This window comes from Paroedura picta, chromosome 1, assembly GCF_049243985.1.
Source record: "Paroedura picta isolate Pp20150507F chromosome 1, Ppicta_v3.0, whole genome shotgun sequence".
NCBI lineage: Eukaryota > Metazoa > Chordata > Lepidosauria > Squamata > Gekkonidae > Paroedura > Paroedura picta.
Window position 1 is genome coordinate 194,042,895 of NC_135369.1, and position 16,898 is coordinate 194,059,792.

The window sequence follows — 16,898 nt, forward strand, 5'->3', positions numbered from 1 at the left end:
GCAGGGACCGCGCGGGCCACGCCCACGAGCCGCGCCCGGCCGCGCCCGCGAGCCGCACCCGCGAATCGGGCCGCGCCCGCAAGCCGCGCCCGGCCGCGCCCGCGGATCGGGCCGCACCCGCGAGCCGCACCCGGCCGCGCCCGCGGGCCGCACCCGTGGATCGGGCCGCGCGGGCGCGGCCCGGCCCTGATTCCCTCTTCCCGCCCTCCCCGCAGTAAGAAGCTTCCCGGGCCGCAAGCTTGCGGCCTGGGAAGTTTTTTACTGCGGGGGGGGGCGGGGAGAGGGAGCCGCGGCCCGGCGCCATGGCCTTTGCGGCCCGGCGCCGGGCCGCGGCCCGCAGGTTGGGGACCACTGCTTTAGAGAACAAAATCAGAGTCCAGTCAGGCACCTTCAAGACCAGCAAAGATTTATTCAAGGCGGGAGCTTTCGAGTGCAAGCACTCTTCCTCAGACTATGAACTGACCATCATGACAGTGGGAATATATAAGCAAAAGTTAATCCTGTTAAATTAGTCCGAGGAAGAGTGCTTGCACTCGAAAGCTCACATCTTGAATAAATCTTTGCTGGTCTTAAAGGTGCCTGGCTGGACTCTGATTATGTTTTGTTGTGCTGCTTCAGACCAACACGCCCACTCTCTTGAATCTGTCTTTAGAGAACAGGTATTTCAAATATTACCGTTTTTTGTTCCTTTGCACTTCCTTATTACCTACAAAGACTTGTAGGCTGCAAAATGTTTTGTCACACCAGTTAGTTTGTCCGTGAATAAATCTTTTAACATCTTCAAGGTTTGACTTGCTCCGTATTTAAGAATCCCTTTTTCAAGTTCCTTATCCCAGGAATATGCAGGTATTAACTCTTAAAACGACAGCAACATGCACCTTAAGCATGGAGCAAAGAGTTTGGCATTGCTCTCTGCATTGCTGAAGGGTATGCCAATTAGATCCTATCTTGTTGTCTTATCTGTTAGGTCTATTTATGTAATCACACCTGATTTGTCTAACAGTCCATAAAAATGAGAAATTACCTTGGCGGTATTCCTGTTCCAGTGACTGCAATGCCTTCTGCCACAAGCTCTGAAAACATAAATCAGAACACAGGTTGACATTTTAATTGGTAAGCACTGGCATGTTTTAGTCAAGTGGGGGCATCGTTGGCCTTCTGAAATGGGCCGCTTGAACGAACGGTTTGTTCATCAACTTGTACTATTTATTGAGAAATAAAATACGATTTGCAATTGTGTATTTTTCACCTTTGATTGTAACATTCCTCGTGCTCTTGGCATTTTTTGTTTTATACACACACACACACACACACACACGCTCTGAAATATATTTCAAAATCAAATAATCACATTCATGATTTTTTCCCCACAGCAGGGCATGAGATTTCTGGATGCATTGCCATTGAATAGCTCTTCCCATTTAAATACATGTTAGAAATATATTTCAGCCCCCCGCCCCCCACCACCAAAACAAAACAAAAAAAGGAACTAGGGAAATGTTTAATGTGAAAGCCAGGGGGTTGTATTTTGTCAAGTGCACAAGGGAGAGAGAGCAACTGTTGATGCGTTAGAGTCCTCCAGCGGCTTGTACTTGTAAGAGTTCTCTTTTCATGGTGTCCCAACTCTGGTTCTCATCTTGTGCTGCAGTGCTGGATCCCAACTCGGGGGCACTCGCTTGAGGGGAGCCGGAACCCTGTCAAATGTGAAGGTTTTAGGGGCAGGAAGCTCTTCCAGGACTGTGTGTTGAATCAAGGGTGCGTAACATGAACTACCGACAATGCAGCAATATGCCTTCGAGCCTTAAAGCAGCACTTTATCCCCCGTCTCTCTCAGGATCGTTCTTGCATAGGGTTGGAATCTTGTACAGCACATCCTTTAGAGACAACTAAGTGCCTCAAGGCAAAGTCTGTAGATAATGACTCGAGATTTGTGTCTTGTTCCAAGTTGTAGTGATTGTAAACTGACAGCTTTGAAGGACCTCAACTGACATCAAAGGATGCAAATCATCTAGTTAGGTCAATTAATGTTAATTCCTGTCTCCCATGAAATTCTTTAATGTTTTTCTTCCTTTCTTTTTCTGATTTTTTCCAGCCAAGCCCAGTCCCAAGTCCCGTTTTGGGGAGGAAGCCAAACGCCAGTCAGTCATTGCTTGCTTGGTGCAAAGAAGTTACAAAAAACTACAGGGGAGTAAAAATCACAAATTTCACCACATCCTGGCGAAACGGGCTGTCTTTCTGTGCAATACTGCACCACTTTAGGCCCGATCTGATGTAAGTAAGAACACTGCCGTTGCCTTGAAACTTCTGGCTAAATTGGGCTGAGGCCAAACATGCTGTTGTCTGAATCCTGCTTTACTCCTCAGAATGTGGCCCTTTTCTTCCCTTCTGTTTTAACATGTCACCATCCCATGAGAGGGGGCAGAGTCTGAGAAAACAGCCCATACTGTGTGGCCTTGCTAGCCCTTTCCTCTGCATCGAGTACCTCTTTCCCCTTCGTGAAGTTCTTTTTCCCCTTTCTGAACTTCTACAAAGAGCAGGCTTCGAGAATTATTACAAAAATTGTGTTGTGTTGAAATGAGACCGCTAAGCTGATAGCTCTTTGTACAATGACAGCAGAGGATTACCTTGTGGCAAATTTAGTTGGCGAAGTTACCTTCAAGTACCCTGCCTTAATTTTTTGTTTTTGTTTTTTTAGATGAAAAGCTTCAGGCAGTGAAAGATGCAGACTGTGTATTTATATTTATTGATCGGTTCTTTTAATTTTCCGCACTGTTGGCTTTGCGGATTGGATTGCTGTGAAATTTCTAGTTCCTATATGATGCTGTTTTTATGTTGATTTCTTTTTTAAGATAGTGGTCTGTGGGGTGATATTTTTTGCTTTTATCAAAATCCTGTACATACCTAGTGTGCCATTCTTCCCACAGTGATTACAAGTCCCTGAATCCTCAAGATATTAAAGAGAACAACAAAAAGGTAAGGCCCTAAGATATTGCTTCAGTTTTGGATCAGTGCAGGTTTTTATTAATTTTGAGGCCGTCATGCAAGGTCAGGGCTGCAGAAGGTTTTGACTCTCCTCTGGTTCAAATGAGAGGCATTAGTGACACTACTTCATTACAGTTTTTAAGATTGAGTACAAGTGCTGTGTTGGCAGTAGGTTTAATGTTTATGTAGTCTGCATAGCCCTGACCCAGATCTTGGAGGCGACCTTGGGAGCTAAGCAGGGCTGGCCCTGTCTAGCATTTGGATGGGAGACCACCAAAGAGGCCCAGGGTTGCTACACGGAGGAAGACGCTGGCAAACCACCTCTGAAGAACTCTTGAAACTTGACGGCACATTCCGCCCCCAGCCTACATTAACTATGCAGGAGAGGGAGAGAAGGAAGAGTAGTAGGTCTCTTGTGATCAGCCTGGTTTTTCTTAATTTAATTATAAGCACAAAATGTCATTGTTCTGTAATTATCTTGCTTCACGGCTTGCGTGGCCACTACTTTAATATGAAAGATCTTATGGCCGTGGTTATAATCGGCAGCGACAGCAGCATTTGTTAAAGAAAGGGAGAGAAATGGAGATAAAACTTCACATAGGCTTTTCTCCAGCGCAGTCAATTAAACTAAGCAGTAAGGTGCATTGAGTTTTGTACATGAAGCAGAGTACTGAACAGTTGGGGTGGGGACAAGTTTTTTGAGGTTTTTTTTTTAAGGAAACTGCAAAAATACTAATGAAATATCTGTCCAATAGCATTCTGGGTCCAGATTAAGAATCCTCAGTGAAGTTAGGTAATCTAATACGCTTTAGATGTACAGGTAATAAAGGGACATTCTAAAATGAGTTCAGTTATTTGAGACTCTGTCTAGCAGTAACCATGGTGCACTTCGGTTCTTCCTGCCACTTCCATACAGAAGTCTTTTACTGTACTTAAAAACTTTAATTTCCATACGACTCAAGGCGTCGGCCCTAGAGGGACCCATTTTAAAATTGCTCATTTTCCACTTGATTCACCTACAACAAAACTCACTGCAAATCAGCTCAATTTGTTTTATTAGCTGCTTTTTTTATCTCGGCGGTATGACTTCATACTTCAAATTGATCTCCGTTTTTAATTTCAGTTTATGAAATTTAGGAATGCATTGAGGGAGAAAAATTTAATGCTCTCCTTTACGACACTCCCTGCCCTTTATGCAGGAAATGTATACAATTCATTACGGCAATACAGGCATGTATTTCCTATGGGGGGGGGGGATGTGCAGTGGATTGGATGGGAATTTTGGAAAAGCCGGCCGTTCGTTTGTGAGTTATGTGATTTTCCTCTGCAAACACGGAAGAGGTGTCAAAGCATCCTACTGTCATGGCCACAGCAGAACGGTATAAAATGTTTGTCTGGGGGGGGGGGGAATAATAATGAAAATTTTGAACTCAGTACGGATACTTTGCTTTCTTTTTTGAAATTATGCATTAAGCTGTCCGATGATCTAAGAGGATTATCTGTGACATCACACTGATTTCTATGGTGGTGTGTTTAATTTCAAAATCCTGTGGCGAAGAGACCTAATCAAACATGACTTCAAGGTCCTCTGAGTATAAGAACTAATCAAACATGATTAAAAGCCACAGCAAATAAAATTCTATTCTGGTTTTTTTAAACAAGTTCTATTAAACATACAAACCAATTAGATCATTTTTATTTCTCCAAAACGGCGACTGAGAGTTGGACGGGGCTCTCTTCAGGAACTGAGTCGCCCACTTCTCTAATGCTGGATCATTCCCTTTATTAAAGAAGCAATTGTTGATGCCAGGCCATGTTTTCCCCCCTTTCATCACTTTGCAACTCTTTGCCTGTCAGCTAATGCTGAGTCTCTCAGTTGCTTCCTGCAGATTTTTTTCCTGGGCTCACACAGTTCTGCCTGATAACCCCGTGTGCCCTTGATTGGAATGAACGCTGCCCTGGGAACAATCACCAAGTATAAATTCCATGCAGATGTATAGCACATTTGACAATGACTCCACCTAGCCAATTACAGCCCTGTCCCTGGACACACAAGACTCCTTTTGTCCCCCTCAGTTCTGTCCTGTATATGGACTGAGTGGGGAGGGAAGGAAATTGGAGGATTCATTATGGGTGAATTTAGCTGTAAGCGTTTAAGTAGTAGGAATGCACCATTTGCAGAGCTGTGCCTTGTGAATCATTTCTTTCCCCCCATTAATGCATACATTTTGATGGGAGTTGGTCAATAAAATTGAATGTTCAACCAAAAAGCTTGTCATCCCAGGTGTCTCCTTAAACTTTTTTTTCTTGTTTGGGAAAGCAGCACTGAGTGAAGAGAAAGATATTTACCTTTGACATCTGACCTTGGCCAATATGTCAGTGCGTTGAATAATAGGGGAGATGTTCAGAAAACTGCCCGTGGTGCTCTTGTTGATGGACCCCAATTGATGTCTGTCAATCACCTGGCCTAAGCGGTGATAGGGGTCCATTTTCCGATTCTTAATTAAGAAATGGTTGTGGGTAGAAAATGGAAAATGAGCACCTGGACTCACAAAGGTAGCCTTTGGTCGTAAGCCTCATGAGTTTTAAAAGCATTCTAACATTTAAACAGAATTATTTTTAAATCTGAAAGGTGGATTGCATTAGAACTCTGATCTTGGATCCATTGTTCCTAGTGGGTTTCATTCAACTTGACTCACAATTACAAGCAATAGGATTTACAAGATGGTTGCCATAACATTTGGTGTTTCCTAGACCTCACCTTTTTATTTTTATATGTATTTGTGTGTTTTATATGTGTTTGTGTGTATATACATACATACATATATACATACATACATACATACATACATACATACATACATACATACATACATACATAATATATATGATATATATATAATCATATATATGGAAGCTTTGGGTAGTTTGTTTTGTTTTTTAATTCATCAGGCTGTAGGGCAGCAAGAACGAACCAGAGCTTTTTTGCCCTTTGTTGGGAAATATGCATGGAGAATTCGTGGAGGAGAAGTCTACCAATGGCTGCTAGCCATGAAGACTGAGGGGAACCTCATTGAGAGGCACTTATTATTATTATTATTATTATTATTATTATTATTATTATTATTATTATTATTATTATTATTATTATTTAATTTATATCCCGCCTCCCCCCTGGAGGCTCGAGGCGGGTCACATAAAAACCAATCCCCTAAAACAATAAAAGCACAATAAAACATAACACAATTAATACAAAAGTTAAGACAAGAATGGCGGCAAAAATCAATATAAGTAACCCAATTCCACACCCACTAAGAAGGGAAAGGGAGGGGGCAGATGACAGACGCAACCGTCACATTTGTGAGGGGGGCTAGATCTTCTTGCTGCCCGGCCTCAACCAAAAGCCTGGCGGAAGAGCTCCGTCTTGCAGGTCCTGCGGAATGATAATTCCTGCAGGGCCTGCAGCTCTTCCGGGATCTCATTCCACCAGGTTGGGGCCAGGACCGAAAAGCCCCTGGTCGAGGCCAGGCGAGCTTCCTCGGGACCGGGAATGACCAATAGGTTAGCCCCCACAGAGCGTAAGGCCCTGCGGGGGGCATAGGGCAATAGGCAATCCCTCATATACACTGGGCCCAGACCACGGATGGCCTTGAAGGTCAAAACCAAAACCTTGAACCTGATCCAGAAGATAACCTCAACACTGGCTGGATATGTGCCCTCCAAGGTGTAGCCGTGAGGACCCTAGTAGCCACATTTTGGACCAGTTGCAGTTTCCGGATCAAGCCCAAAGGCAGGCCAGAGTAGAGCGAGTTACAGAAATCTAATGTGGAGGTGACCGTTGCATGGATCACTGTGGCCAAGTGTTCAGAGGACAGATAGAAAAATGCCTGGCCAGCTACCTCTTTGACCTGTGCCTTTAGTGTTAGTGAGGTTTAATACCAGAGGCAGAAGGCAACATCAGGGGAAGACCTCAGACTCTCTGCCCCGTTGTTGGCCATCCACAGGAAGTGATTGGCAATTGTGTGTGACAGGACACTGCACTAGATGGACCACTGGCCTGATCCAGCAGGACTCTTCTTATACTTGTATGAGAATCATACCCAGGAAGCAACATCAGGGGAAGGCCTTGGTCTCTTTGCCCAGTTGATGGCCGTCCAAATGAACTAGTTGGCCGCATTTTATTGTGCCCTTTCTCCAAGGAACTCTGGGGGAGATTGGAGCAGCATGTGTGGTTCGTGCTTTCCCCTTTTATCTTCACAACAATCTTGGGAGGTTAGGTGAGACTGACCCAAGAACACCCAGCAAATTCTTTTGTCAGAATCAAAACTGAAACCTGATTTCCCTGGCCCACTCTGCTTCCATAATGAAGCCGTGAAAAATGCAGTCCACTAGAGGGAGAATATTGGCTATAGCCTGCCCAGCCCTCCTACCATACTGAGCAGTGTCAAGATATGAGCCCCCTTACTTGTTCCATCTTACTGCCCAGACTGGGATACGGAACTATAGGTAAACAAGTATGACCTACTTAGGAGCATCTGTTCATGTAGTGCATGGGCCCGTGCTGACCTATCCTTTCAAACCTGATACCTTCCTCTAAAATGGTGAGTAGAGTGTATGCAAATGTAAGCCTTAAGTCTTAGGGCAAGATCCCCAGGCATTTTGAGCCTGTGGGCACAGCCACAACATGGCTGTCACAGCTTACCTTCAGTGACACAGATCCTGATGCTGTGGAGACAGCAGATTCCAGAGCAACCTTTTAGAAAACATGCAAAGCCAAGCATATCTCCAGTGTCCAATCAGAAGCCTATCTGAGAAAGGCCCCACCTGACCTCACCTAATTTCTAAAGCACTTGCTCACAGGCACCATGTTGGGGATCCTGTTCCCAGCTTCAGGTGAGTACTTTGAGGTTGGAGACAGGATGCCAGCAGAGATAATCCTTCTCCATATTGACAGACATATTGCATGAGCAGAAACTCTTAATTAGACCGTCAAGATGCCATGTGAACATGGCCTTTGCGTACCATCAAGCCACTGGTATGAACTCTCTTTTTGTTTGTTTGTTTGCATGCTCTTCTGCCTTATTTTTTTAATATATTCTAAAAAATGTATTAATCATTGTCTCAACCAATAGGTATAGGAGCTATTAAGAGTGTGAAACGAACAGTGCAAAAATTAAAACCAACATTAAACGATAGAATACAAGAATCCAATCATAAAACCTCAAAATCCAACTCAAGAGGAAAACAAATGGAAAGCCAGCAATCTTTGCACAGAATAAAGTGGGAGAGAGGAGAGGAGGGGAAGTCAACCAAGCCTTAGGTGGAAAGAGGCCTTACACCCCAAACTGGACCATGTTGGGGCTGGGAGGGGATTTCAGCCATTACCATAGGAAAGAACGTTGTGACAATGGACTGCAGTTCTGACAATGGACCTGGCTTCTGAAGCTGTGCCCTTCTGATCATTTTCACTGCTAGGTAGGTTCCTGGGGAAGCAAGTACTCCACAGGCATGCTGGGTCTGGACAAGAGAGCTTTAAAGGCTCTGGCATGTTTTATTGGGCACTAAAGTGAATAGGTAGCCACTGTAGCTCTTTCAGAAGCTGTGAGATATTCTCCCTATAGCAAATACCGGCTGGCAATCAGAGCTCCTGCATACTCTCCAAGGGCAGCCCCACAAGGACAACTGTGGGCATTCTGAACACTTAAGAAACGTCTGTTGACATTTTCAAAAGAATTTTAATAAAACTTCCCCTGGCTCACTAACAAGGATACATTTTGAAGGCTGATTAAGTGATTGAGAACACATACATTACTCAATTATGAAATGATTACTGACAGTTTAGGAAAACCACTGCTTGTTCAAACAGGAGGAGGAAATGTGAGGTGCTGGTCAATGGAATGTAGCCGACACTCAAACAATGTACTTCAGTTTTATATGAGACAGGAACTATGAGACAGGAACAGCCTGGGCAGCTGTCTACAGTCAAACAACCCTGCAGAACCATGTGGGCATCTAGCCTAGAGAGAATATTTGCCTTTCTTGTTTTTTCCCCAACTGACTGACCTGTTCTCATCCAATCTTGGGAGTTATGCAGGGTCGGCCCAAGTTAGTCGCTGGATGGGAGACCACCAAGGAAATCCGGGTTGCTTTTGCAGAGGGAGGCCATAGCAAACCACCCCTGCTTCTCACTGGCCTTGACAGCCTTTTGCTGGGATCCCCATTGAGCCAAAGAAGGCTGTGCAGGGGCAGGTAGGCAACGACCAACCATCTATGCTCATTTCTCGTCTTGAAAGACCCATGATCCTGGGGTTGCCATGATGCAACTTGAGACCACACAATTATTAGTACACTAGCTGCAAAGCCCGGTCATAAGAACGGGCTTTGATAGCCCCCCCCCCAGGCACCCGTGGGCCAGCGGCGGAGCGGACGAGTCCCCGGGGTGCGGAAAGCACTGACGCCGCCTTGGGAAGGCAGCGTGGGCGCTTGGCAGGCTGCGGGGAAGGGATGCCCCCCCACCACTGGAGCCACTTACCTGGGCCCCAGCAAGTGCGGCTCCTGCCCTCCCTCACCGGCCGCCGGCTCCAGCAGCCAGGTCCTTCTGCTTGCTGTGGAAGCCGCCAGGAGTCTGTTGAGGGCAGGACAAGAACGGGCGGGCCAATCACGGTGTGGCCAGCTTTGCTGCCCGCACCCTGATTGGCCCTATTTTTACTTGGGCAGCCGGACTTGTTCCTCTCCGAGGCCGGTTTCATAAATATATAAGGAGCGAACCATGGATAAAGATGAAGCATAATGAGGACATCATGTTTACATAGTTTTATTTGTAATTGTAAAAGGACACTAATGTGAAGTGAAAATGTGCTCTTTTGACTTGGCCAGTAAGTTTAACATCTCAGGGTTTTTGTTTCTTCTAAACATAGTTTAGGATGAGCACCTGCTCAGCTTATTTAGGATTTTACAGTTTGTAGATTCAGGTGGGTCTGAAGCCTGAGTCCTGTGTCATCTTTAAGACCAACAATTTTTTGTTCAAGGTATAAGTTTTCATGTGCATGTACACTTCTTCAGATACAATGAAACGGAATTTCCTCAACCATTACACTTAGATAGAGAGAGGGTGGGGGTTTAGTTGCCTGGAAGAGCAAGTTACAGTCATAAATAACTGGGCAATTATAACGGAGAGAACATAATTTCTTGGAAAACCAAGACTTCCAGAAACCCAGTTGTCCTCAAGGATGAGATCCCTGAAGATGCCACAGGCTATTCAGCCCTCCTGTGATCTTAATCTTTGGGGGCAGAGTTCACCCGTCGTCTCTGACTTCCTTTTCCACACTTCCCACAGATGGAAAGGGCCACCTGTATTGTTTGGGCATGTGATGCCCAGTTTCCTGATCTCTGTTTTGTATGTGTGTGTTTTTCTTCAAAATATCTCGTCAGCGGTGACCTATGTGTGTGTCTGTGGCTTCAGCATCCCTGCGCATGGATGGTTTCCAAAATCTCCTATCGTTATTTGGCTTGCAGACTGAGAGCTCTGGGTTCCTCCGTAGAGACCCCTCCGTGGGGTCTTCCTCTTTTTCTGCTCCTTTCTTCTGAGGAAGAGTGCTTGCACTCGAAAGCTCACGCCTTGAATAAATCTTGGTTGGTCTTCAAGGTGCCTGGCTGGACTCTGATTTTATTGTGCTCCTTCAGACCAACACGGCGACCCACTTGAATCTACCCTCTTTTCCAGTGAGTCTTGCTTTCTCTTAATGTGGTCAAAGTACAATAGCCTCCATTTAGTCACTTTGTTTGTTTGTTTGTTTGTTCATTCATTCATTCATTCATTCATTCATTCATTCATTCGCATTTATATACTGCCCTCCCCGAAGGCTCAGGTCAGTTTACATAAAACTGAAAACTATACAGGGAACATATAGTATCTATAACTGGTTTGCTGGACCACTTTGACTACTTCTTGTTGGCATCTCCATTGACCATATCTGGTTATTGTAATCTCTGCTGTATATCTTTTCTAAAAAGTAGGTGGGGTGATGCCTACTCCTAAATCTCATAATATGATATCTAGAATATGCACACACATACATATAAATATTCCAACTACATCATTGCAGCTTCGGGGGCTGAACAGGTGATTACAGAAGAATATATTCACAAGTATTGTCTCTCCCTCATCTCTTTGCATCATGACCAGCTGAAAGAGTAACCAAAGATCCCTGTTAAGTACTTTTCAGGGTTTTTCACACTAGATTTCTCAATCGTGTTTTCGATTCAGTTTCTAACTCTTGTTTTAACTATTCACAATAAGGTCTTCTCGAAAGATTTTATATCAAAAGGAAAAGACAGCCATAAAAACTCAAACGCAGGGGTTTCGTGTTTTTTTTAAATATTTCACCAAGAGCAGTAACTGCTCAGAGTGCCTTTAAAAGGCTTCTTTGAAACCCAATACTGTTTTTCAGGACTTGCCTTGGATAGAAATAATTAATTGTAAATTGAGAAACAGCTGTGATTTTCCCAAACTAGAAAAACCTGATGCTCCAAGCACATTCTTTCTGGGGATAACAGAAGAAGAGGTGGCCTGTGTGCTTTACTAAGGAATGCTTAAGAGTTTTCTTGAGGTGATCAGTGGATCCCTTGCTTGCAAAGCAGAAAGGTGGTTATTAGATAGATCTCCCTGTAGATATAAACAGCAAGGATCCTATCAGCTGATCTAGGGTGCTTTGTTTTTCTGGCATCAAACCACACTTCCAAGTCAAAGCAAATTGTTGAGATTCCCTGCCTAGCTGAAAGCTGATCACTAATTCAAAATTCCAAAACAGAGTCATGTAGGATTTCTTTGTTTGCAATCCGAGGTTCTTAAAAGTTTGCTTGTTTGAGTAAAACTCATTTAAGTATTCTTGGTTTTAAAAGATAGGGTTCCTGTTTGCATTCCTGAGTCACACACATTTTAAGGATTTTTTAAATGTATCCTAGGATTGTCCAGGTGGGGCCTGGTGATCTCCCAGAATTCCACCTTGTCACTAGACTAAAGATCCCCTGCAGAGAATGGCTTCTTTGGAGGGTGAACTCTGTCACATTATACTCTATGGAGGTCCCTCCACTCTCCCCAAGCTCCACCATCTAATGGTGGCAACCATCTTTGTCTTCAGTAAAACATCCAGACTTGGTCCAGTAAAACCCTAGAGGCCAAGAAGATTTTCAGAGTCCAAATTCCCTTCATCAGATGCAATTCGAAACTGAGATCTCTGAATGGGATATAAGGATTCAAAGACCTCTGTTCTAACTCAGATCTGACAGAGCTTTGACCCAAAAATATGGTTGGTCCCTAAGGTGCTACTGGACTCAAATCTACTGTATCCCGTATGTAGAGTGAAATCTTGTTTATGAAAAGTGTGTGTGTGGGGGGGGCATCTACTGTGTGTTGCGTTGCCCAGAGATATGTCGTACTGCCTTGCCCTGGTCCATTGGATTGCAACAGTACAGCCATGTGCATCTTGTTCTTGGATCTCAAGGGTGGGAATGCCAAGCATTCATTCCTGGGACAGACAAAAAAGGGCTGCACTTGAGCTGGAGATTAATTTGATTTTGTCTCATCATCATCACTTGCAACATACCTGGATTCAGATTTTGCCAACATTATATTGTGGTGGCTCCAAATTGCAGTATTGTCTCACCCAATTCCTATTTTATCCTCATGGCAAACCTGTGGTATGGAGTGGATCTGAGAGAAAGTGGCTTTCCATAGGTTATCCAGCAAGTTTCATGATGCATCTTTTTATTGATTGATATACAGATTGCAAAATAGGAAAGCAGTGCATCTCCTGCTCCAGCCCTCTAATTGCTATTCCACCATGGCTGTGTTAATATTTGTATTTGTTTTTAATTGCCGGAGTCCAGTAGCTCCTTGAAGACTAACAACATTTGTGGCAGGGTGTGAGCTTTCGTGAGTCATTCTCTGTTCACTTCTGTAAGCCACTTTGAAAGTTGGTGTTCTTGTTGACCATGCGGTAAAGACACAGTAGGTTCTGCCACCGTGTTGAAGGCTGGCTTTTCTTCTGTAAGGGCCATGAGAAGGGACCTCACTTGACCCTCCAAAATATCTTCCTGATTCTATTAAGAGGAGCATCACTGTGTGCGTAAGAGCACAAACTATTTAAAACATGTTGTTTGATTTACGAGCCTACTCCGTAAATGCCCTTAATTTGTTTTAAATGTTCTCCCTTTTCATTTTTCTGTTTTGGATGGCATAACAAAGTTTGATTGACACTATTAATAGTGGCCAACCCTGGTGGCTACCCATTTTTTATTTGAGGCGAACTGAAAAATGTCCGTTGATTTATAACAGAGCTGAGTTTTGCACACACAGCAAATGTTGTGTGATGTTTTTCTGCCCATGGCAGATTTGTACTCGCTTGCTTCTTTATTCTTTGCAGAATAACAGTACCTTCACCACAAAAACACTACTCTGCTCTTTGTTTCTTTTTAAGGCCTATGATGGATTTGCCAGTTTAGGAATATCCCGACTGCTTGAACCTTCTGACATGGTTTTGTTAGCGATCCCTGACAAACTGACTGTCATGACCTACCTGTATCAAATACGGGCACATTTCAGCGGTCAAGAGCTCAATGTGGTTCAGATTGAGGAGAACAGCAGCAAAAGCACATACAAAGTGGGTAACTATGAAACGGACCCCAACAGTTCCGTTGACCAGGAGAAGTTCTACGCAGAGCTCAATGACTTGAAAAGGGAGCCAGAAGCTCAACAGCCTGAAGATAACTTGGTGGACTTTGTTCTTCAGGAAGAGTCGGTATTTATAAATGACAACAGAGATGGAGAGTCGGAAGATGATCACCAAGCCCCAGAGGTGCACCTTATCCCAAGCGTGGCTCCCCACTCCTCACACAGGACTACAGATTATGTAGATCAACGCAAAACCCAACAGAGCTTGGGAAGGACTTCTGGATTTGAGGAAGCTGGGAAAAGCAATATGGTGCAAGCACAGCCTCAGTTGGGAAGGAAAAAGCTGCTCAAAGCAGACACTTTAGATCTAAGTGATTTAACCCAAGATAGCAGTCCAAAGAGGGATGTATTTCCATTGGCTTTACATGAGGAGGCTGAGCGGCAAGGACAGCAGCATTCAGAGACTTCCACTAATTCTGCACTAGAAAAACAGGGGCGTCCTAACTTTAAAGAGGATATAAAATCTAATTCCAGATCACATTTTGAAAAAACAAGCTTGGACATGGGAGATAAACCTGGATATTCCTATAGTCGGGATACAGATGTTGACAAAAAGACCCAGGTCTCTCCGAAGAAAATGGAGCCTGAATCAGAACTCGATACCAAAACAACTATAAATCAGATTGATCAGTCTTCAAAAACCGCACAGGTAAGAAAACGGCTTTTCAGAGTATTGTGGTATAGTTTCCCTTGCGGTTTAATGTGTGGTTAGAGGTAAAATATTGTACTGAAATTCTAATGCCATGGGGGGGGGTGAAAGTGGGGTGTTAAATGTATGCAATACTTTTTTCATATGAAACCTACACATCATTTACTGATTTAATAACATAAAATTCATAATACATAATTTTGTTAGTATATAATATTTTACTATTTGGTATGTTTATAGGATTTAAAGCAGGGGTAGTCAAACTGCGGCCCTCCAGATGTCCATGGACTCCAATTCCCAGGAGCCCCTGCCAGCGAATGCTGGCAGGGGCTCCTGGGAATTGGAGTCCATGGACATCTGGAGGGCCGCAGTTTGACTACCCCTGATTTAAAGTTTAAATGTGTTCATTTTCTATACCAAAAAATTGGAAGTTGACCCAGTACTTGCAAAAGAATTGCAATCTACTGTTCTCTATGCTACCATAGCATATGTATCTTTAATTTGTGCCACCGAAGATGCCGAAAAAACTAAAAGTTCAGAATTGAAAACAGATACAAAAGAAAGATCTTTGGACAGACACAATAAGCAGGGCTACCTGTATTTTATATATTATTTAGCTAAAATTTAGACATTGAAAACAATTCTTTACTAATCTACTATCATTGAAGATGTGAGAGCTATTTACAGGTAAATAAAAAAATGAATATATACGTCTGCAATATATGTGAGAATTATCATTATCTAATTCTGTGGATTGTCATACATATATGCTACACATCTTGAGTAAAACCATGTCTTTTATTTTATTTATTCTAAAGCAGGGGTATAGCAGTTTAATTCAGTGTGCTGTTTCCCGTTTTTTTCCAGTAACTCAGACTTACTGATGCTATGCATTTTGAGTGAGGAAAACCCTGTCAAAAAGCATTTCACTTGTTTAAATATTTTTTAGAAATACATTTCTTGAGGTTTTTTTCAGTGATCCCCAAAATATCCCAGGTTTTCCAAAGGAAAAGATGAGAAGTCCTGAGACTTTCTTGGTAAAATATTTGGTAAAATTTCCCTTCCCGGCCTTCATGTACCGGCATGTGGTACTATACTGTGCCATTTGCATCTTTGTATCCTATATTCAAATATAAAGCAACATCAGACTTTGGTAGCAGTCGAGGCTGCCTGGGGGTTTTTATCCTCTCCCAGCCTGAATAAACCCCTCCCCTCTGCAGTGTATTTGATTTCCGTTTTGATTTTGGGCGCTTTAAATTTTCCCTCTGAAGCACCTATGATTGATCTGCAGTGACCCTACCTTTCCCCCACAATATCCAGGAGCAGATATGTCGCTATATTTGAGTAACCCGCTTTGAGAGCCCCAGTCTTAAGTGTAGATCTTCTGCGTTTTGCTGGATTAACTTCCTTCCCCGTGCCTCCAATGCTAATGTAGTGAAGCATTCTGTTGCTGATTGGCCAGGGCATCAGTTCAAAGATTGCCTGGTTCCTGGTTGCAAGACTTCCCTCCCAAGACTTATTTTTGCCCTCATTTTGGGAACTGTTTTTAAGTGACTGCGGTCCAGAAGCCCACACTTAGCAGAGATTTGCCTCCTGGATTTATTTTTTTCTGTGAGGCTTTTGCTGCCTCCCCTCCCCTTCCTGTCCCCTACAGGAAAAGAAAAAGAAACAGCCAGCCTCATACTGCACTTGGCTCCTCCCCCGGCTTGCTCTGGCTGTAGACTTGGGAGTCAAAAGACAAGAAATGAAGCAGTCTACAGCCTTGTGCTCCTTTAATTCTGGCTGGTTGGAGCTTTACTTGCCCCCCCCTCATACAGGAAAAGAATAATATACACGCACCTTTGCGACTACCACTCCCCTCCCCTCTCTGAGCTTCCCCAATAACTTTCGGTTTCAATTTGGGTGGAAAGGAAGGAGGAAGACTTAGGTTCAAATTGGTCTGAATTCAGCAGGATCAAGAACAGAAAAAACAAAGTATCAGCCCAGGTTGCATGTGAACTCACATATGCCTTCTCCCTCACCCCCAACCGAAGATTTCCACATTCTTGACAGACCACAGACCTACCATTTGTTCTCTTGCCCCCAAACTGGAATTCTGAACCATGCATACCACCATGGGGGGAAAACTCTGGTTAAAACAAAATATGCAAATATGGATTCAGAAATGCTGTACCTTCTCCTCCCTTTACAGCATTTTAAATGCAATAAATACAATTGCAATTCAAATAAATGCATAAAATAAATGCATTAAGTCAAAAACAATAAAATTAATTGAAACGTCACTGTGACAAGCCAATCTGAAAGATTAAAACAACTGGCCAGCTCCCCAGTTCCTAATGCTAATCAAGGGCCAGCTAGAACAAAGCAGCTCTGCGTGCCCCACAGAATGCCATGCCTTGTGTATTTTGCGCCAGTCAGGTGGGCAGGCATCTCACCACTGTGTCTGCCTCCTTGGTCCTTGTGTTCAATTGCTCACTAGAGGTTCATGGGGGGTGCTGTGGGAAATGTGGCTTCCATACTACTCAAGGTAAGTGT

At 43.6% G+C, this 16,898-nt stretch overlaps 1 protein-coding gene across 7 annotated transcripts in view; it reads left to right on the forward strand.

The window, feature by feature from the left end:
- The window catches only part of EHBP1 (EH domain binding protein 1), a 383,927-nt gene that overhangs the window by 242,226 nt on the left and 124,803 nt on the right, over positions 1–16,898 (forward strand). For all 7 annotated transcript variants that reach the window (XM_077315418.1, XM_077315449.1, XM_077315434.1 and 4 more), the window contains 3 exons: positions 2,093–2,271; positions 2,925–2,973; positions 13,461–14,363. In XM_077315418.1, coding sequence (XP_077171533.1) covers positions 2,093–2,271; positions 2,925–2,973; positions 13,461–14,363 — 1,131 coding nt within the window. The remainder of the gene's footprint in view (positions 1–2,092; positions 2,272–2,924; positions 2,974–13,460; positions 14,364–16,898) is intronic.